Below are 22,030 nucleotides of genomic sequence, written 5' to 3' on the forward strand. Positions count from 1 at the left end.
TGGCCTGCACACACATCTAGTTACAGCCGTGCAGATTCACATTAATATGTATGCATGTAAACACTTTCCGTCAGCTTGTATCAATTGCCTTGTTCTAAATAAAAACACTGACTCAAGGCAAAATGTGCTCGACCTCTCTGTAATGGAAAATAGGTTGTAGTATCCAAACCATCTGAGAAAGGCATCTGTTTACTGTGGTGAAAGAGTGATCAATAAAAGAGACAAAGGAACTGAGAGAGATAAACGGAAGAAAAAACAATATTTAGATACGGACAGCAGGAGGAAAGAGAGGAAATGCCTGTAGGGGAAAGAAAAAAGAGAAAGGGATAAAGAGGAAAGGTGGAAAGATGTGAAGACAGAGAGAGGGCGAGTTAGAGGGAAGAGAGAAACGGTTGTTGTTGTTGTGCAGACGTCTGCCACAACCCACAACCTCACAACCACAGACTTATAAAGAGCCAACAAAATATGAAAAGCATCCAAACATCCTAAATGCGTTTCAGAAAAATGTCCCTTTGCATTCACTGAGGATGGTACACGCATAAACATGCTCCTGTCGTGTGAGGTCATGACCAAAATAACAACTGTCAAAGCTACATCAATGAAAAGTTTTTTTTTTTTTAAACTTCCAATTTTAGATAGGGGGAAGAATTGCTGTGGCAAGAGAGACAACGAGTAAAAGACATACACTGAGAGATGCAGGGACAGAGTGGTTTGCATCCATCCCATTTTTAAAACACGATATGGGGATTCAGCTGCAAAGTATTCTTAGGAATCATATCGTAAGTGTTTCTGTAGAGACATATGCGGAGTAACACTGCAAATATAATTGAATTCATGGGAAAATGTTTTAGCACATCCCAAGTGACACTGGACTTTGTGTGTGTGTGTGTGTGTGTTTAAGATCACTCATGTCCCATGAAATCAATGCTAAAACTTAGTGAAGTAAAGGGAGATCTTTCATTTGTTAAAAAAAAAAGTGCAGGCCTTTGCACACCAAATGCATATTTTTTGTTTTTTATCTTTCTGCGCATAGAAACCTAGTACACTGAGTCCAACATGTTTTATTCTTCTATTTATTGCATTTATTTCTCTCATATTATCTCCCTTGTTTCTCTCCAGGAGGTACTCAGCTGTCGCCACTCTTTGCCACATCTTGCATTTGGCATCACTAGTACTTGAAGGGACTGAGCTGTTCTCCCTCTCTCTCTGTCTCCATCCGTTGAAAGTGTGCTATCAGAGTTATGAAATTATACTTTATATCCTGCATCTCTGTATTCTGGGTGCTTTGTGCTGGGAGACTAAGTAAACAAGCTTATCGGATGTAATTTTAGGTGACGAAATTTGGTCAAACTACTTTGTAAAGACTTTAATGGATGCAGAAAAAATACGGACTACAAGGTCGATTTTCATCAAATGGGGATCATGAATGTTTATTCCAAATTGTATGGCAATCCATCCCATAGCTAAAAAAAATGGCCCCCTAAAGGTGGCCCAAGGTCGATTCGTTTAATCCTCTGGGGACTATGAATGTTTATACAAAATTTCATGTTAAGTTGTCTAAAAGTTTGGATATTTCTGTCTGGACCAAAACAGTGGGCCAACCGAGAAAAGTTTAAAAAAGTTTTCATATCCAGAATGGTATACAAAGCTATTAAAATTAGACCAAAGTTGTTAAAATCTTTTTTCAAGGGACCGGAACACAGCGAAGACAGACGCACAGAGAATGAAACACAGTGGTGAAATGAGCTGAGAGACCAAACAGTGGCCTTGCTGTTAAGCTCTTACAGGTTTTATGATCTCAGCTACCGCAGCTCAGACAAACACCCAACACACAAACAGGCTTTGGGTAGAAACAACCCTGAAGACCTTCATCCATAGAGTGGAACTGACTCTGGGTGGTGGGAGGAATCTGATACACATGTTTATGTATGGGTTAGTCTGACGTGTGGATGCCTGCAGAAATGCTTAAAAGCATGTGTGCATATAATAGTTACATACACCTCAATATGTTCTATGTGTGTGTGTGTGTGTGTGTGTGTGTGTGTGTGTGTGTGTGTGTGTGTGTGTGTGTGTGTGTGTGTGTGTGTGTGTGTGTGTGTGTTTGTGTGGTGGTGTGTGGGTGTGTGTGTGTGTGTGTGTATATCAGATGTCAACACTGCCTTTGATACCAGCAATGACATTACTGTATTGTTGACCACTTTTGGGAAAGAAAATTTAAAAAAGAGAAAAATAGAAGTGTCTGCATTACAAATCAGAAATATTATCTGCTACTTGCTTCGTGGGAAGCTTCACAGATAAAAACACAACCACACACCGCAGGTTTGTACAACATCTCTTCATGTCTCTCCTCTGCGGGTGCAAAAAAGAGTCAGAGCAGCGGACCATCACATTTCCAGTTGTGTTCAGACCAATACCTGTCAGTCATCCAAGAAGCAACAACTATGAATCAAAATGAAATATGTTCCACTGAAAAGATCTAAAAAGAACACTGTTTTCAGCACATTTTTACATACTGTAGGTGGTAAATACTGGTAACAGGAGCATCTGGAACAATGATGAGCTTTAAGCAGGACAGCTCTTTTACTACGACTTGCAGTGTGTCACAGTGCTAGAAAAAAAATTCTACATCCAGGACGCCTCACAAGACCACCAACAAAAGACAGCATATAGTTTGACAACATCTATGATGTGCTCAAGCAATCCTTCGTTGAGATAATTGACATTCCTCATACTGGACATCTGTCACCTTTTACATCATGCTGCTCATGGAAGCTATTGTTTGTTGTGGTTTAATGTACAGTTTGAGATGTCTCTCTGACAAGGAAGACTTTACACCAGGATCATCTAATCTAGCACATGCAGGTGTTAGATGGCGATGGCGTAATTAAGTCGCTGTCACACCAAAAGGTAACATTTACTTGTCCTCGAGAAAGTACCCCACATTTGTCACAAAATATTCTTGTTTTGTGTCAGTAGCCTGATGACAGTGACTTTTCACAGATGTAAACTGGTGAAGCTGGCGAGCCAATTGTTATTTTGCTAGCCAGCTGGGCTAGCACTAGTAAGATATAATAGTACATTATTTCTCTCGTTGGCCCCGCCTGTGAGTTTCCGCTCGTTTCTTTACATTGTGATGGTATCACAGGTTTTAAAATCCCTTTTCTCAGCTCGGGGGAGGTTTTAGAAATCTAAAAACTCAAACTCATTCATCAAAAATGCATAATACACAATTGTCACGTTTGTGGATACCTGTCTCCAAAAAAAAATTGCAGCGAGGCTGAGTTGTACCATGGTCTTATAATAGATGCCTGGTTCTTCCCTGCGGCAAATTGCTCATCATTGCACACCATTGTATTCAATAAAATATCATTGAAGAGGAAATTATAGCCCTTCAAGCTAACACGATTGCTAGCAGCCAATTAGGAAACTCATTAGATTGATAGCTTTTGTGGAAGAGTTTTTAATCCAACAAGGAGGTTAAATAAAAGTAAATGGTGAAAGAAAGCTATTAAGCTATGATAATTTATTTTAGACTCTTCAGCTCTCTGTCCCCTTGAAGGCCAGCACTGTCAAGATAGCTTGCTATTTATTGGTAATTAGCATAACATTTGTGCTCAATAATTTCAGCTCCTGGAGTGGATCCTGTAATCACATTGATTCAATTGGAATTCATTCAATTTTGTTCAGGTCTTATATACTGTCTCAAAATGCTGTCCATCCATCAGTGCAGTACATTCATTTCTTACAAGCACATACTGATTATTCAAGCAACCTGCAATTATAAAGACAGTCAACACAAACTTGACAAGTTACAGACAAGCAATTGCATGAATGTTGAAGAGTTGGTTAAAAAAATGATCCAAGTGAAAGAACTCCTTCTTTACTTTACTCCTGGTACATATATAGATACGTGACAGCGTCAAGATATTTGCATGTCTGAATTGAAGTCTGGTCAAAACATCTGTGAGGAACCGCAAAGTCTCACAAAACCCTCCTATGTCACGCTCACCTGTGAAATTCCACTAAAGCCACCAAAAATGTGGACTGGAGCCAGAAAGAAACAAGTGGATTTATGGGGAGGTTGGCTCAGAAACTACCGTAGTTGTATAAGTTTAAAAATGTTTTATCAGTGTCCCTGATCATGTGCATCATGTTTTAGCTCTAGTTTGTACAAGCATGCTTGAGTAAACTCTGTATATTTCTATTAACTAACCAGCCAAATAGTCTCAGGTTTCAACATTTCTATGCAAACATTAAGGTTACCTCAAAGCAAATATAAGAAAAATGAATCCTTTCTCCTTTTTGCCGTCACAAATAACAAATCAAATTAATCCCAAAGTGGCTGCTGCACAAAACCTTTCCACAAGAGCCAGGTGACACTCTACAAGGAAGCAGAAACTATTAATCCTCTGTGTTGGAGCTTGTGGACAGCTTTGGCCTTGTATTGCTCGGCTGAAGTCCAGCCCGGTTTGGCTCATTTCTACAGGGTTGATTTAATGCAGAGAAGCCACAAACCAGAGTACAGAGAAAGCATAAGTACACCAGTAGCAATTTATAAGACTGCATGTCAAACTGTGAGAGGTTAATGCTACTTTTGAAAACTAACTCCCTATCTTAAAAAGCATCTTTATCTTTCATGTATTTGCAGTTAAATCAAAATAAATGTACTTGTACTCAGTACTGTGAAAATGACTGATTGTCAAAACTCAAATTCAAACATATATATGTTTCTTTTTTAAATTTCTACTTCAGCTTGACAATATTTAAAATATTTAAATTGTATCTCCAGGTGTGTAATATTTCAGTGTTTTACTACTGATGTGTATCATATTGTAAGAAATTATCATTCTCATCTTATCTGATAGCTATTATGTCAGCGAGCACCTTTTCCTCTTAGCATGTAGCCACTTTTCACTCATAAGCAACACCTTAAAGTGGACACATTATGCTAATGTTCAGGTTCATACTTGTATTATGGGTTTTTACTAAACATGTTTACATGCTTTAATGTTAAAAAAAACACATTATTTTTCTCATACTGTCTGTCTGAATATACCTATGATCACCCTCTGTCTGAAACGCTTCGTTTGAGTGCCTGTCTCTTTGAGCCCTTCTCTCAAAAAGCCCAGTCTGCTATGGTTAATCAGCTTTGAGAGGTTGACTGGCTTTATAATCAAAAAAGACATAGAAATCACACTTTTTACAATATGGGACCTGGGACAATATTCTCATGCAATGTGAACAATCCTAAAGCTCAAACATTTCAGTCAATGAGAAGTTGCTAATGTCGTTAACACTTAATTCACAAAATGTGGCAGTATGGAAATTAGTGTTTGTTAGATAAATTGCTGAAACGTATTAAGTATTTCAACAATACAATACTAATTCATTTTCCTAATGGCAAAAGTAAATACGTGCCAAAAGTGAGTGTTGAAAGTAAATGTGAAAGCAGCTACTGACAGCTATTAGTCAATCAAATGCTAATATTATTTAACAGGTTAATTTAACAACAATGCGAAGCCCAAGAAAGTGGTGCATTAATGTTCCAGTCTGCAGAAAAATGTATAGACCAAGAATTTGTATCATAAATGGAGAAAACTGATTATCGCCCTCTGAATGACGACATGTTAAAACAATGGAAACATCACATAAGGTGTTTATTATCATTAACTTTAATCCACTAACAAATCAACTGTATTTTGACACTATAGCATTACAGTATTACAGTAGGCCTACAGAAGTCTTTCAATTCACCGGAATTCTTAAAATTACTTTTTTGCCCAAAAAAGACCATGTATGGCATTCCTTAATTTTTATCAGTCACGTGCTAATTGAGTGCTGATTGGTCATAGCTTAGCAATAACAATGACCCTAGGGGCCTGACCAGATTCAGGCCTGCAAAAATCTGGATTTACACAACAATAGAAGGAATGATGGCCACCAAACAAATTGAAATTTGCATTGTAATGACTCTAATTGCTCTGAGGTATAACTTACATTAGCTTTAAACATGGGGAGGCTGCTGTTAGTGAGTGTTAAGTACATTTGTAGATGCTGAGCTTTTCTTACTTAAATTAAGGTGGAGGCACACTGCAAGATATCAGAATCACAAATGTTTTCAAATTTCACTGTGTCTCAATGGGCTGCCCTCTGCGAGGTTTCATAATCAGATGTTGGCAAAGTGAGTGGAAAACTACAGGCTAAACAAAGCAGTGGCAGAGATTCCATCTGTAATTACATCAAGAGTTATCTTTACTTGTTTCCTTTGAGCTATTATACATGCATCTTTGGAGTATATCAAATAATTGATTCAGTAATTGTAATGAACTGTGGCTTGGACCCATTTAACCAACTAAAGCATTACAAACAATGTACACCATTTACTGCCAGGTAACTGTAACAGCATCATTATGCAGGTTTTTATGTTGTTTTGAAAATGTAATGTCAAAGGATAGGGCTGTCTGACTGAAAGTTGTGGTGAAAATATTCTATTCTATCCTAATACACTGTGATCTACACATAAACTGATATGGAGCTTCCATGTCGGGACTCTTGACTGCTTCTCAAAACTGGGGACATGCTGACCGTCATCTACTGTAGGTAATACTCTGACTATTGATAAGTACCTCTTACGACCCCATTTCGAAAAAGTCAAACTATCACTTCATGTTAGAGAGACTAGCCATTAAATCCCTATTTGCTTTACATAACCTTGAAAATCCTGCAGCAGTCCCCAGAAGTCAGTCTCTCCTCCACTGGGGTGATAACTTCATATACTTTCAAGGATCTAAGTTTTTTCTTGGCATGCAGTTGGCCCCATCCTGCTGCATCCAATCCGCTTTCAATCGAATGCCCGTAAAAAACTAAATGTTGTAAATGGGTGGACTTGCACAGGAATGGAAATACAATTTGTGAAATGATTACTACATTGATATGACAGCAGCAAAGATGGGGTGGGGGTTTGCTCGTAATCATACAACAAGTGTTTAGTGGCCACGAACATACACTCCTAAAACAGAAGTAAGGCTGATTCAATTCATCGTATAATCAGTACAAACTCACAGGGTTAGGGTTATTAGTCTCTATCAATAGTCCACATATCAAACAAATCACACTGATGACCTCTGGGGCTTTTTTGTTCAGTCGTTTCTCTTCAGGGTGACTTGTTGATGGACCTTCTGTAACGCTTTTGAAAAAAGGGAGTTTTGTAAGCGAGACGAGTTCAGCATCTCTGTCTCCGGTGTCATGTTTCCAGACAGATGGACAGATAATGTCTAAGGAGATGTCAGACATCTAATATGGGACTGTTTGGTCAACAGTGGGGAAGAAATCAAGCACCTCATTGCCACATGAAACCAGGGACTCGAAGGAAGCTGTGAGGACTTGTTGGAAATTCAATCACAGAACTGTATACACGCACACACACTTACATGTACACACACACATACAAACGCTTATTCATACACGAACATGAACTCTTGCAAACATGCACAGAAATGCACGTGCACACAGACGCAAACAATAATAAACGGATGAAGGCAATTATATGAACAAATACACACTGGACAAACACACACCACACTGCGACTAAACATGGAAAGTTTACTCCCTTTGATCAAAGTAGAGAGAAGTAAAATTATAAATTGCCATAAACTATTTGAGGACAAAGAAAAATAAACAACATATGAGACAAATCATTTCTTACAATGTGACTATGAGTGGGAATAAATGTGCCGCTGTACTGAAAATGAGAGCATCCTAGCAGGTGTATTTATCTAACAGTCATGGTGACTGTTTGAGTGTATGTTAACATATTTCACTTTAATCGCACAAACATGTACTTTTTCTGTTTTTGACAAATGACATGGCATGTTTCCTATTAATATCCCATATGATAAAAAATTCCTGGAAAAAACTGCTTCATCGTTTATTTAAAAATGTCCATGATTCATCATTTGTCCAAATAACAAATGAATATACTTCAAGCCAAGACAATCATCTGGCAAAGTATTAAAGTCCCACTTGAAAAAACCTTAATGAGCTTAATACATTCAAGGACATGTTAAGATTTATTGCTGTTCTTGTCATTTTTTTGGCTGTCTACCCTTGAGCACATGTATACATTTCATCACTGCAGGCCATTGTGCTCTGGTGATCACTGAATCAATTGGTTCTCTCCAATGGGACGAAGGAGATTTAATAAGATTTGTTGCCAGTATATTGCTGTGTAATATGAGCCAGCATGCGTTCTTTCTCTCCCTAACACACACAAACGCACATTTGTTTTCTTGCCAAGAATTAGATAAGAAGATCAATACCACTCTTGCTGTATATCTGTACGGTAAATGTGAAGCTACAGTTAAGAGTAACTCGCCTCCTCCAGTCCTTTCAATGAGGACAGGCAGCAGAAGGGACGCTGTTTTGACCAAGGTGGCAGAGGTATGAAGCAGATGCCCCACATGTGATTGTGCACAGATTTTGCTCTGCAGCCTAGAGTTCACCTTGCTGAACTTCGGACAGTAAACACCTGGTTGTCCGTAAAAAAAAAAAAGTTCCGTGATTATGGGAAGTCAGCCAGTCAAAAAAAAAAAGTACCAAACACAACCTCCCCATAAAGCCACGTATTTCCAGTATTTGCTTAAAGTTAAGCATCTGCTAGCAGTTGCTGATGTGGGGATTTTTAAACATGAAGTGTTAATTTGTGTCACAATATAATTGAAGTTTTGTTATTACTCACTGTGTACATATAGAAGTTAAATAAAAATGATTAAGCATGCTTTCATATTATTATCGATTTAACACAGATGGCATAATTAAAGGATGTTGCAGTAATATGAGGGGGGTCAACCCACCAGGAAGTAGATGCTACAGACTAGGGAGTGTTCTTTCTACAGGAGCTGGTGGATTATTGGAGGAACCGTGTGACCAGGTGGCAGAGGATTCAACTTGTGAACGAAAGAGAGCCAGTCTGAACCAATCACAACAACCCATGAGCTTTATTGCTGTACAAATGCTTTGTGAAGGGGGGCTCTCTGTGATCTTTTTGTTCACTGTTTGGAGATAGCAGTTAACAGGATGACTGCTGTTTCTGACCCTAGAGAGACCCCTTGGCCAAGCAGAAGAATCGTTGCTGTTGTTTTTCTAATAAACTTTTTAAACTTTAAGTAGTAGTCCGGCTTTCCTTGAGTAAGAAAACTCTATATTTACTGTGCAGACCTGACAGACCTTCCCAGACTGTTACTATAAATTTAAGAAGACATAAGTTTTTTTTATCTTTTTCTTTTTAATTCAGTACACATGCATACACACATGCAGACAGTCTCACCATTAGAGAGAAAGGAAAAAAACACATAACTATCATGAACCTTACCTTTTTGATTGTCAAATCGATTCACAAATGGCAAATATCGATTTTTGTATGTTGTTAATGAAGTTATGTTGACGGAGCACGGAGGGCTTGAATCAAGACCCACTTTTGAATCTAATCAGGACACAGTGAATCGGAATAGAATCGAATCAAATCGAATCGTAGGATTCCAAAAGTTTCCCACCCCTCCTCATCACCATTATCATCAGTGTACTCATTTTGCCGTCTAATCTCATTACGAAGGGGATTGAGACAGATTTTCCTCTGCGGGCAAACTCTCGAAATCAGTAGCAGCTTGTCCAAAGCGCTGCCCATGCTGAGCTATAAAATAAGGACAAGCATCTACATAACCAACATTCAGCAGTCATTAAGATCGGGACAACACAGTGTGGGAGTTTTGGGGAGGCTCACACTTTGTGACAGCGTCCGTCCTGTCCAATGACTTTTGGTTTAGGGTGAGCTGTCTGTTCACATGTTACCTCCCAGATCTGATTAATGGTACCAGACATTTTCCCACAAAACTGCTGATTCAAGAATAAATTGTGCTTGTATGTATTTGATGTTAAAGTTTAAACCCACTAGCCAAGAGAACTCTGCCTTTTTTCTGTAATTGAGAACAGACTTCTCTCCCTGCCTTCAGAGAATATTGCTTGACCAAGGGCTCAAGATGATGTGTTAAAAAAAATCAAGTTATTTAAGGAGATGTAAATTGAAGCAGGTCAATGGTAATATCTGATGTTAACACTTGATCTGGGCCTGATGTGCTTGATGAAGCCACATTTAAGTAGGAGCATTTTTTTGTAAAATTGGGGATGGTAATGTCTTAATTAAAGGCAGGCAGGAAGATATGACAATTGGGTTAAAATTAGGTTTTAGAAGAAGTGGATTTTGTTTGGATTACATCAGACCTTGCCTCATGAAGCCCAGCGGATCCCGAGCCTGCCAGCTGAAGTGAAAAGAAAACACCACAACTGAAGTTACAAGGTTGTCAAACAGAGGTAACGTCATGATACCTTTAATGGAGACGGAGTCACGCCCTCTTTCCTTAATGGCTCCTCTACTGATCTCAGTCTGCATCTCAACTCTCCCTGTTCCAGTCTCTCCTCATCATGAATGAACCAAATGGGCTTCAAACATTCCTTCCCTGTTCTCATAGACGTACACTGAGACCTGCATTCATCACCTCTCCATGCACCATTACTCCCAGTGATGGGAGGAAAGAAACAACACTTTCATTAGCAGGTCTGCTCCACTGAGGTGTGGAATGTCCCGCGGGTTTCCAACAACAGTGACAGAGAAAGCAGGCCTTCATACGGCCATTGTTGTCTTCAACAAGCTCACTTAGTGTAATGGGCAAGGCTGAGCCTGCTCTTCAAAAGGCGAGGGGCACCATGCAAGAATAAGAGCAGTCATGCTTAGCCAGATTAGGGATCTGAGTGTAGAAAATATAATTCATTGTGGATTGAAAATAATGAGCTCAATGGGCTTAATTTATAGTGGCAGGCAAAAAATGGACACATCACTTGTAAGATTTTTTTTAAAAATGCATTAAGCTATCTAATAGCCTATAAGATGTTAAGCACTTTGACACACAGTTACACAAAGCCAGAATTTAAGTTCCAATGATTAACAGAACTCAGTTCAGCTGATCTTTACTTAAACTACATTTGAAGAATCCCTGTGAAGATGAACGTAATTAACACTTCAGAATTTTTTTTTATATTTTAAAGTGGAGACACCCTGACTTGCCTAAAACAAAGAGCCTCTCGAGAGCATATGGGTTACATCTTACACAAAGGGATGCATAATAAATAGGTGGGGCGATCGTTCAGCAGGTGACTGATTGATCATTACATGGTTTGTTTGCTCTGCAGTAAATCATCTAAGCAGTGTCACAATCAGTGGGTTTAATGCAGTTTAAAAACCTGATTAAATTTGGAATAAGTCAATACCACGGTATCAATAGCGCCATGTACGTAAACAACCCAGGGTAAAATCGGAGTTTTCACACAGTTTTTTTACAGACCTAGATAACTGCTTTAGTAATCAGAGTTCTCGTGCATGTAAACAGCGTACCCGCAGTTATATCGGGTTATGCATCTTGGCATGCTCCTTAGGTTGTAACTCCCCCTGCCCACTCCGCAGCAGTGGTTTTTAACCTGAAAAAAAGAATAAACCAGGAAGCAACGTGAAAAAAACTTGACTTCGCCATGGCAAGTAACATCACTACCAAGGAGACCCGTTTCAGTCTTAATTCTGTCAAAAAGTCATCCATTTTTGCCCGTGCTTGTGATTTTGCCAAAGGTTTTTTCAACCTTTTTTCAATTGGGTTTACACATTAGCATTCGTCCCTGAATTGTGTTGTTAGTTAGTTTAAAGTTTGTACTGATAAAAGCTGGAGGCTCAACTCTGCTGACCAATTTCTCCAGTAAAAAAAGGTCCTGGCCAGGTCAGAGGATGAGAATGTGATTTACCACATCTTTAAAAGTCCCTAGGCCTCAGTATGACTGCTCGGCCTATTCCAAGATTTTAAAAGTAAATTCAAGCACCTTTTAAGCACTTTAAAGGTACATAAACCAAAAATGCCCTGACTCCCAAAGCCTTTAGCATCTAAATCTTTACTATAAATGCAATTGTGAAAAGTCACAGGATGTGCACTGCACACATTTTGAGAGTATACGGTCACTATCCTTGACACTGTGGAGCCGAATCAAAAATGTTCCCTTTACTTTTCGGCGCCCATGTCAGTCAATCTAGCAGGAAAAACAAACAAATATGACAATGTGAATGTGTCCTTTCTAATATTAAAAGATTTTTGTTTTTTTTATTTTTAAGGAGCATATTCAAATCCAAGCATATTCCTAATCTTGCAAACATAACAGTAAAAATTAAGCATTTTCCAAACTTTCAAGGCTTTGTACCAACCCTGTTATTCTCACCTCAAACTTCTTCAGACCTAGATGCCGTGACTTCCAGAACACCCTAAATTTCCACTACAGACATCAGGCACAAAGACCAGCAACAGCCCGACGAGCAGTGCATTCATCCAATCAACTGTGCACTGGCTTTAACAAAGTCATGAGGAGAGAAATCTTCACTACTTTAATACATACTACTTTATTTTCCGATTGCCTTTCTCTTTCCTCTTAAATCTGTTGCATGTAAATGGCCAGTTAAAACATTACAGAGACTATTACAGACCATAAATACAGTTCCCCAGTTGTAGCCTCATTAAACAGTACTTTCAGTCAAGAATGGTGTCTGTGGCGGCAGTATTGTTTCACCAAGAGTGTATCTCACTCATCACACTATATCTGGACATCTTACACTTGAATTGAGCTAAAAGGCTTTAAATGGAATTGCCCTTTTCAACTTTACTGCAAAAACTGTGAGGGAACATGTTTACTGTAATATCAAGCGGGCTGCTTCAAGCCAGCCCGGCTAAGGTGTCCATCAAGCTGCTGTTGATTAGATTGAAACCGAGTGTGGAAATTATGGAGTGCCAAGCAGTGTGCTGCGCTGGTGCAGCGTCAGGGTAGGGGTTGTTTCTAGGACACTAGAATTCATTGTTGAGCCCTCTGGAGGCTTTGTCGACCTAATTCAATGAACACTGTGATGATGGGAGGTTTTTCTCTCTTTATGGCCCTGTTGACAAACCCAATTTCAGCCACCCACTTTCTTTTCTACAAGTCTGCATGTTTAAACGCCAAAATAGTTTGTCAATGTCTTCCAAAAAAGATGAATACAACCATTATGAAAACGTTCATGGTGGTCTGTCTTCTTCAGGTTAAGCTAAGTTCACACTGCAGAAATTTTCAAAGCCGCAGATCGCTGTACTGTTCGTACTCCACAACTTGCTTTTCACATTACATGACAGACTGGTGAAGATCTTTCACCAGGAGGTGAATCACAGATGAGTATGCCGGGTGTCCAATCTATGTATGTCCAAGTAACACAGGGAATGTATATCGTGTTAGTAATACACATGATAATCAGTGAACTCTTTATTTCTCAGATTCTCTCACTCTCGTCTCATTTTTGGCAAATCAGATGCAACAGTTTCTTTTGTTGAACACACACAGTAAAGCTCCTATTGTTACTGTTAACCACTTTTTCCCGTGTGATCACACTGTCCTCCCGGACCACGACCCGGACTTTAGGGTACTTGTCCCCCCTCCCTCTCCCCCCCGCGCCCATAAAAACGCTGTGTGGAAAAGAATAACGGAGGCAGTCAACCCGAAGCAGCGCTCCACTGTGACCCGTGTGCATGTGTGCGCACTGTTGGACAGGTGTTGTGCCGTATTCAGCACCCCTGCCGTGAAATGCACCCCCTCGCATTATAGGTGATATTCTGGATCAGAAGGCATTTGTTTCGACCTATAGGAGTAGCTTATATACAGGTAACCCAATAAAAAGCACACACTTTTGAACCTATTAATTGCAAGAAAAACTAGGATTATATTTAGGAAACGCTAAGTCAAATACATTCAACTTGCTCAAAAGATCCATTTAATTCATTTTGTAATTATGGCTGCAGCGTATTTCCACAAAACAAACAAAAAGGTGTTGGTTTGGATTCCCTATTATCAGAGTTTGTGATTTTAAACTCTTTAAAATAGTTTAAAGACTGTAAGCGACCAATGTTCTGACCATTGTGGGTTACCTGTATATAAACTACTCCTATAGAATACGGCACAACACCGGCGCTCTTGCTCTGTAGCGGGGTTTGCCAGAGGGGTTATTAGGTATCCCGTTAGAGGATACCTTTGTCACCTAGAAGAACCATACCAAGATGTTAATCATCTGATACCTTGTTTGATTTAATGCAATTTATAGAGGGTAGCCACTAACCGAGGAGATGACTTTGGCTCTGCAGTGCGCCTTGCTGCAGCCGCGCGCCAACACATTCGTTCATTAATTCATCTTCAATCATTTGTCCCTGTCGGGGTCCCGGGGGGCTGGAGCCGAGCTGTTTTGAAATATAAAAGAATCGTGTGTCCCCCCTGGCCACCTGGCCACCACGTTTAAAAGCGATAGCTTGGCATCACAAATCACCTGTACATTTATCGAGTGGTAGTGTTTGCGATTGATGAATGCGTAATCATTCTTGGATGGTGCCTTCAGACGCACATGAGTACAATCAATTGCTCCAACCACAATTTTTATTTTTTTTATTCGTTTTAAGAATCCGTTTTGATCTGTTCTTAATATGTGACTGCTTATGCTTAATGGCAGCTGAGGTTTGTTAATTATTTTCAGCCAGATTTTGCTGTGAAATGTGCGTACGCGATCTCAGACCAGACGTGAGATTTAATCGTAGCTCCCGCTCACGTCCAAATTGATAAATGCCGAAGTTTGCCAGGAAATGGTCGTACGAACTTTTTTCTGCCGTACGTTCGTTTGATAAATGAGGGCCAATGAGTGCAATCTCACACTGGACTGCAAATTACAGCCTATGCCATATTAGGTACCTATGTTGGGACTACCATTAGCATAAATCTGGCTGTGAAAGAAACCAACAAAGGATATGTGATGAAAACCCTGGTCTCAAATGTCGAAGTCAGACATTTGTTTGTATAACAATATCACCTGCAGTTTCTTCTGAGAAAGAGCTGATATTATTTGCAAACCATATTAAAAAGTCAACCAACCGCTGCAGTATCTCTGGTGAACACAGTCTCATCCCAAACACTTTCACTGATGTAAAATAAAAGAAATTGTAGCATCTGAGCAGCCAAAAATTAGTTGAGAGCGAGAGGATCTGAGTAATAAAGACTTCACAGTTCATCGTGTGAAAGTGCTTCCTCAGCAGAAGTGTTAGTAATAAAAGGTAAATTAAATCCATCATCTAAGTCAGAAAATAACATATTCACTCCTTGTGATTAATAACTTATACTCATACTTGTGTTTATTAAGACATAAACATTGCCCCATTCTTCCTCTAGTACCCAAGAGAATGCTAATAAAAGTGCTGCTGGGTGGTTTGGGCAGAGACTTATAGTCTGAAGGGCCAACAAGGCCTGCTTTAAAATAACAACACTTTAAGCTTCTGGGTGTTAGGGTAAATGGTCAAGTGTAATCCCCTTAGCTCCTGACCAGCATTAGCAGAAATTCCTCAATAATACGCAACATGATTTCATAGTGACTGCCGCCTTTGAGAGATGTTTGTAATGCTGAAAGGGTCACCGAGGGGCACAGACAGACAGGCAGACAAGGGGACTTAAGTGTGCTGGTTCGAGGAACAAGGTTGCTTTTTTCTGGTGATTTCAGACTTGAGTCATTAGGATCCATTTTTCTTTAATAACAAAGAACGTGGCGGAGCACGGCTAAATGTTTGTACAGCTGATTATTAACACCTCACCTTTCTCCACTCCACTAAGCTATGGGAAAGAGAGGAAAAGACAAAACTAAAGGCCTCTGTTACAAAAAGGAAAAAAAAAACTAATATGAATCTATACATCTGGTCTTTGTCATTTTTACTATACATCTTAGTGTATAATGAATGTTGGAAGAACACACAGGGAGTATTCTTTGATAGCAGTTTTTCTGACTGCAAAAATATATAAAGCCGAGTTCCCCAAGGGAGATGCTTGGGTCCACTTTTTGGATGAATGCACCACACTTTTTTTCATGAAAAACAAGTATATGCCATTTTTTTCTGTCATAGGTATAATCTGTTCAAGTGAGCACTGGTCATGTGGTGGTTTCATGTCAAGAACGAATTGCATGTTCTTTCTTCTTCTGCATGGAATATGCTCAACACCAGCATCAAAAGTTGGTGCAGACAGATGAATCTCACATTCTCACATGCTACTTTACTCTTGCTGTTTAGAAACCTATTTTTCCCCCCGAAGGATGGACAATAGATGCCATGAAAACTAGCAACCTCTTTGTGAAAGCTAACGGGGATCCAAATGAAGAATAAGAATAAAGGATAAGGTAAAGTGTCATTTCAATGCATCAACATCATATTGACAGGAAAACCATTATGTTCAACTTGCTTTATACATGCAAGACACAGTTCCTGTCACTTGGCAACAAATTTTGAAGCTCACCTGACTACACTGAGTCAACAGTGTCACAACAAATCAGTTGCTTTTAGCTGCTCCCCTCACTGGTGACTGAGAGCACCGCAGTCAGCTAAGCGGTAATAAACGATATTTTACGTCAGCATGACAGCTTCGACTAGCGACACACTAAACGGACTACAGAAGTGAAGACAGTCAGAATTGTTGCGTGCAACGGTGATGCCGTCGCTTTCTGATCAGCGTTCTGAAGTGCCCTTGAACAGTGCAACCACTTACCTTAGGGGGAAAAGTGAAGAAACTACATTGTCACTGCCAATAAGTCTTTGACCTGAACAATATTATTCAAATCAGCAAAGGGATATATGATTTCCAACTCTAAGCTTCACCCATAAACACACCATATGAATGGATTATCCCAAGAATGAATGCAATAAAATTGTTTCTGGGCTGTTAAACTGCAGAGATGCATATCTTGGCGATTGTCGTTGAGTGGAAAAAATTAGGAAAAGGCCATCAGAAGTCTTAGACATAATTATGCGTTTCTGTTTTTATGTCATTACAATGCTGCTATCTTGTTTGACGGTCACACAGAAACACAGGGAAGACTCCAAACCCTGCTGAGAGGATGCAACGGTAAACAATCCCTGAGCGCCAACCGGTGCAGTTTCAAACTCACCTGGGAGAAGTTGAGCCCATTGAGCGGATGGCACTGCTCCTCCACCTTCTCGACAGCCCCCGTCCTTTTCCTCATCCTTTCCGCCTCCTGAGCCAGGTACAAGTCCAGCACCGGCACCCCTCGTGTCTTAATGTCTGCCTCGGTCAATGAATTCACCATCAGCATCACCCAAACGGGCCGCTTCCTCTCCCAGTTCCCAGCAATTGCGTTGAAGAGGTAGTCCGCATAAAGTCCCTTGCCTCTCTGATCCGGGGTCATCCATGAAGGCATCATGAGTTTTACATACTCTAGGTGTCTTTTAAGTCTCCGATAGATGTCTCTGGGTAGGACGTCCTGCAGGTTCTCGCCCTGTGGGAGCAGCTGGCAGCTGGTCAGGGCTGAGATGGTGTAAGGGTCTGTCAGGTCCAGCTCAAAGTAGACGATGTTGCTCTCCTGGAAGGCCTGCTTGGAGTTTTCAGGGATGAAGTCCCAAACACGGGTGTAGGGGACGTGGATTGTACCATAGAAATATGAGGGAGGGTCTCGTTTGATCGTCCACAGGAAGGAGTTTAGGTCAGTTTGCTGAGTGGAGAAATAAGAAACAATGAAACATTATTTTACTGATTATTTTCTCATTCATTGCTTCATATATATCATAAAATAGATAATATAAGTCCAAAGTAATAGTAAAAGAATGCTCATTTTCAGGTTCATATTTGTTTGCATTTGTATTTCTGCTAGATTTCTCCTGGAAATAAACACCCAGTGTGCTCTGATTCTCAGGTCTTTTGCATCTGCTCTCTCTGTGTCTCAGCACTATCATTGCATCTGGGGGGAATGACTTAAGCGGCACTATAGCAGTACTCTCTATAGCATAGTTGTGACATCACAACCATACGGCTAACCTGACGGCTCATTTAAAAGCAGTGTCTGTATGTGAGATGTGTGCATTTCTCTGTGGATTGAGTGTCTCAATGCTTTCACAGTATATATAGCACCTTGACCTGCTTTATAATGAAAAAAAGACATGGAGATCACACCTTTTACAATATAGGACCCTTTAAAATGCCCAAGGGGGTCATCAAAATGGCTGCTTAATTTTCTTCTTCTTCTTCTACATTTTAGTTGCGAATATTAGTAAGTCAGAACCAAACGATAGGCACAGAGGAGAGAGAAATAAAGGAACGAATTTACGAAAACAATGAGACTTCGTACTTCTCACTTAAAAGTTGCTATATGCCATTTACTTCTCATGAACAAACATGGGGCCTGTCTGACACCAGCGTAACCACCACTTTGTCTGTAGGGGGCTGTTTATTAGACAGACTGCTAACAGACTGATAATGACTTATTAACAGCCCACTTAGGACCCCAGTGCCAAACAAACAATACACATGTCAGTGATTGTCAGACTGAGTTCGGCATGTTTTAGCTTCCTTCTGACCTGAAATGCTGGGTGAGTTTATGGCTGAACATAACTGAAAAGTAATCAATAAAAGGTTAAGTAATCTCAGCCATTTCTAAAATGCAATACAAAAGGCCAGAGTGAAAGTGTTTAATGCTATTTTTCCAAATACACACACACAAACACACACACACACACACACACACACACACACACACACACACACACACACACACACACACACACACACAGTGCAGACCTGTTACTAATAGCTAATACACAAAAGTGCTGGATCAATTAGTCCAATCATCAATTAGTCGACTGACAGAAAATTGAATCATTTGTGATTTTGGAACTGTGGGTCTGAATGAAAAAAACTTTGGGCTGTGCGGAACCGTTTTTTCCAACATTTTATGGATTTATTGAAACGAATACGATGTGAATAAAAACTCAATAGTTGAAGTGGTCACATATCTAAACAAAACATACGGGGCCGATTTGACCCGTACAGTACGCGTTATCAATAGAGCCACACAAAAAGAGGTGCAACTGAACATTGACAAGTTGAACTAAATATGTTCTGTCTCTGATGTAGAAAAGGAGAAAAATGTGTTAATTTGTAAAAAATAATAATTAAATAATAATCATAATAATAACAATAATAACAGAAATAACACTTGGGGGCTCAGTTTCTGCCACTTTATGTAGCAAAGTTAATATAATGTAGCAGCGTTGAGAGGTCTGAATGAGAAAAGATAATATTTTTGCTTCATAAGTGACTTACTTTCTTGTGAAGCTCGCAGTTGGTGGAGTCCTTCAATCTCCACTGATCTGCTCGGACCAGCAGTATCACACAGGACTGAATGAATGCGCCCAAAGTGCCCCGCATCGTAGCTTTCTCCAAAAGTGCGCAGGGGTAACTTGTGTTCGCTTCGCAAACGTGCAGCAGCAACTGTTTCCCCAAGAAAGACTGAAGTATAGGCTACCTACTTCCACAGCTCCGGCTCCATGTGGTCGCGTAAAATGAGCTGACAAGTATCCGACAAACCGCCGGACAGAGTCATGCTGGCTTGAGCCCTGGGCATGGACGCGCTACTGCTGTTTCACGTGTGTTTGAGGGAGAGGGAGAGATAGAGAGAGGGAGAGAGAGGTGGTCACTGGAGTTTACGCAGGGTCACATCACCCTCTCCCCGCCGGCCAGACTGCTCTCTCCACACCTCATTATGGGCATTGCCTCCTTCGCGGTGTTTGGCAAAAGTTTGCGCGAGTTTATCCAAAAAGTTTTTTGAGAGTTTCGAGCCAAAAATGAACCAACAGGTCCACGCACGCGTCAACGCATCTGGAGACAAATTCGAGCTGTTTAGTCGTTGAAGGAAACTGGTCTAAATGAGAAAAATGCATGCACCGACGAGCTGCAGTTTAAAAACCCCAAACTTCTCTGCACACTGCTCTGCGTGTCTGCCAGATCCACTCTGTTTGTATCTGCAACTCTCTCTCCCTCTGTGTGTTGCGTGCGTGTGTGTGTGTGTGTGTGTGTGTGTGTGTGTGTCGGGGCAAATCCACTCTACCTACCCCCTGGGTTGCCTATACCCCTCCCTCCATCTCTGTCCCTGCCCCCCCTCTCTCTCTCTCTCTCACACACACACACACACACACACACACACACACACACACGCACGCACACACACACACACACACGCACTCACACACACACACACACACACACAGGCACACTCACACTCTAATCTCATTAAACATCATCCCGCCCGCAACACAAAATCTCCATTTACTTGATTTATTTCAATAAACAAGTTTTGGAAGCCCGCAGACCATTAGGATCATTAAACTCCACAATAATTTCTGCTAATATTCGATCATTATTGTAACAAATAGCCCGATTCATAACAGCTTCATAGCAATCCACAGTGTTACATTTTTAGTTTCAGGTTGATGTGGTCTCTCGTTGTCACCTCACCTATAGGTGCCAGTGGAGATCCCGTTGATAGATTATCACGCCCTGCAGTAGTTTGTTAATGCCTGACAAACTGAAGACATTAACATGAGAAAACCCGCAATAACAGCGCTTTACTCTGCGTCACATCACAGCACAGACATGGAGACCACAGACTAGGAGACTTCTGACTTGAAAATGTTGCCGGCTAATTTAAGCCCAATAAATGTATAATACGAAGAATACAATAGTTTGCTCAGCATATATAAAACTGGTGTTTTAGAGGCAGATAGCTTATTTTTAAAAGAAAATCTTAACTGTTTTTGCACATATAAGATTGTATTGAAAACATCATGTTTTTTTTTTCAGCGTTTTTGTTTGGAAACGGGAAAGAAAGGATATTGTCATGGTGTATGATCATTGTATTTTTGTTCCGTATCATTGTCATTTAGTGTTGAGCCCGTAACCAAGGGTGTATGACACAAGAATGATTCAATGAAAATAAAGTCTACTTAAAAAGTGGATCTTGTCAACACTGGAAGGTCCAACATAGGTGGAAGGGCCTATAATAATTTCAGTGTATAGCAGCCCATCCCTCACTGATGATATTTATCAGAAAGCTTTCTAAAAACAGAAACCCTGCTCGTTGAACGGGGGTTGAGTCAATAATAATTTAGAAGCGCACGTTTGAGATTGTCACAAACTCACAGATGGAGTCGATTCGTAGACGAGGCCGATCTATTGTGCTCTGATTCTATGATCCACGCATCGTCAAACTCCGCGTTCACACGGGGGGGAGGGGGGGGGGGGCAGTGAACACATGTTGGTGTTGTCAGACGTCTGAGTAAATACAAAACTGTTTGTTGATGCGAAGAAGACCACTTCGGGGCTTCATTTTGGCAGACAAATAACAGGCTGGAACATTCACGATGAGGCCGGGATCAGCAGTCCAACATGATCTGACAGCTGCGAAGTATCTGACTGTGAAAATCACGTTAATTAATAGAATAGGATAGAAACACTTTATTGATCCCAAGCTGGGTAGTGGCAGTTTTTACCCAGTTTAATATTGAAATGAAAATAGGGGAATATAAACAGATATTAGCCTACATATAGGCTACTGTGCCATTACAATGTTCATATGCTTAATTGAAAATTCAAGTGTTACTGTCCAGTGTGTAATAGTAATTGGGAACCATGATGTGGGGCCCTGTTAAAATGCCCCCTAGTGGAGAAAAACCTTTTTTTTTTCTTATGCCGGCTGTGCTATTCTCTACTCAGTCTTTGGAAAAGCCAAAAACCACTACTGCTTTGTCAACATTGCACCAGATTCAGTGATGTCATTCGGAGACACCGTGGAATTAAAAAAGAAAGAAAGAGTATAGCCAGAAAAGTTGAAAGCTAGAGGATGGAGGGTGCAAGGACAAAACACAGATGAGGGGAGAAGAGAAGAAGACAAGTTACAGATACAGACTTTGTGAGTGATGTCTCTCCAGCATCCACTGATGTGAAGACTTGAGGACGTGGCTGGGTTCGGCCTCACCGGTCTCAAAAAAAACCATCTCATTCAATTTAAACTTATTGACCCTCTTCTCTGTTCACACTCTTATTTCATTCCCAGACT

At 40.3% G+C, this 22,030-nt stretch overlaps 1 protein-coding gene across 1 annotated transcript in view; it reads right to left on the reverse strand.

Moving 5' to 3' along the window:
• The window catches only part of trabd2a (TraB domain containing 2A), a gene marked incomplete at its 3' end in the record, with an annotated part of 62,227 nt that extends 42,756 nt beyond the window's left edge, over window positions 1-19,471 (reverse strand). The window contains exons 1-2 of the mRNA XM_083929481.1: window positions 19,240-19,471; window positions 17,072-17,632 (exon numbers count right to left, since the gene is read on the reverse strand). Of these exons, the coding sequence (XP_083785607.1) occupies window positions 17,072-17,632; window positions 19,240-19,344 (666 nt within the window). The 5' untranslated portion in view covers window positions 19,345-19,471. The remainder of the gene's footprint in view (window positions 1-17,071; window positions 17,633-19,239) is intronic.
• Window positions 19,472-22,030: the final 2,559 nt, after the last annotated feature.

The sequence above is a fragment of the Echiichthys vipera genome (genome assembly GCF_963691815.1).
Source record: "Echiichthys vipera genome assembly, chromosome: 16".
NCBI classification, from domain to species: Eukaryota; Metazoa; Chordata; class Actinopteri; order Perciformes; family Trachinidae; genus Echiichthys; species Echiichthys vipera.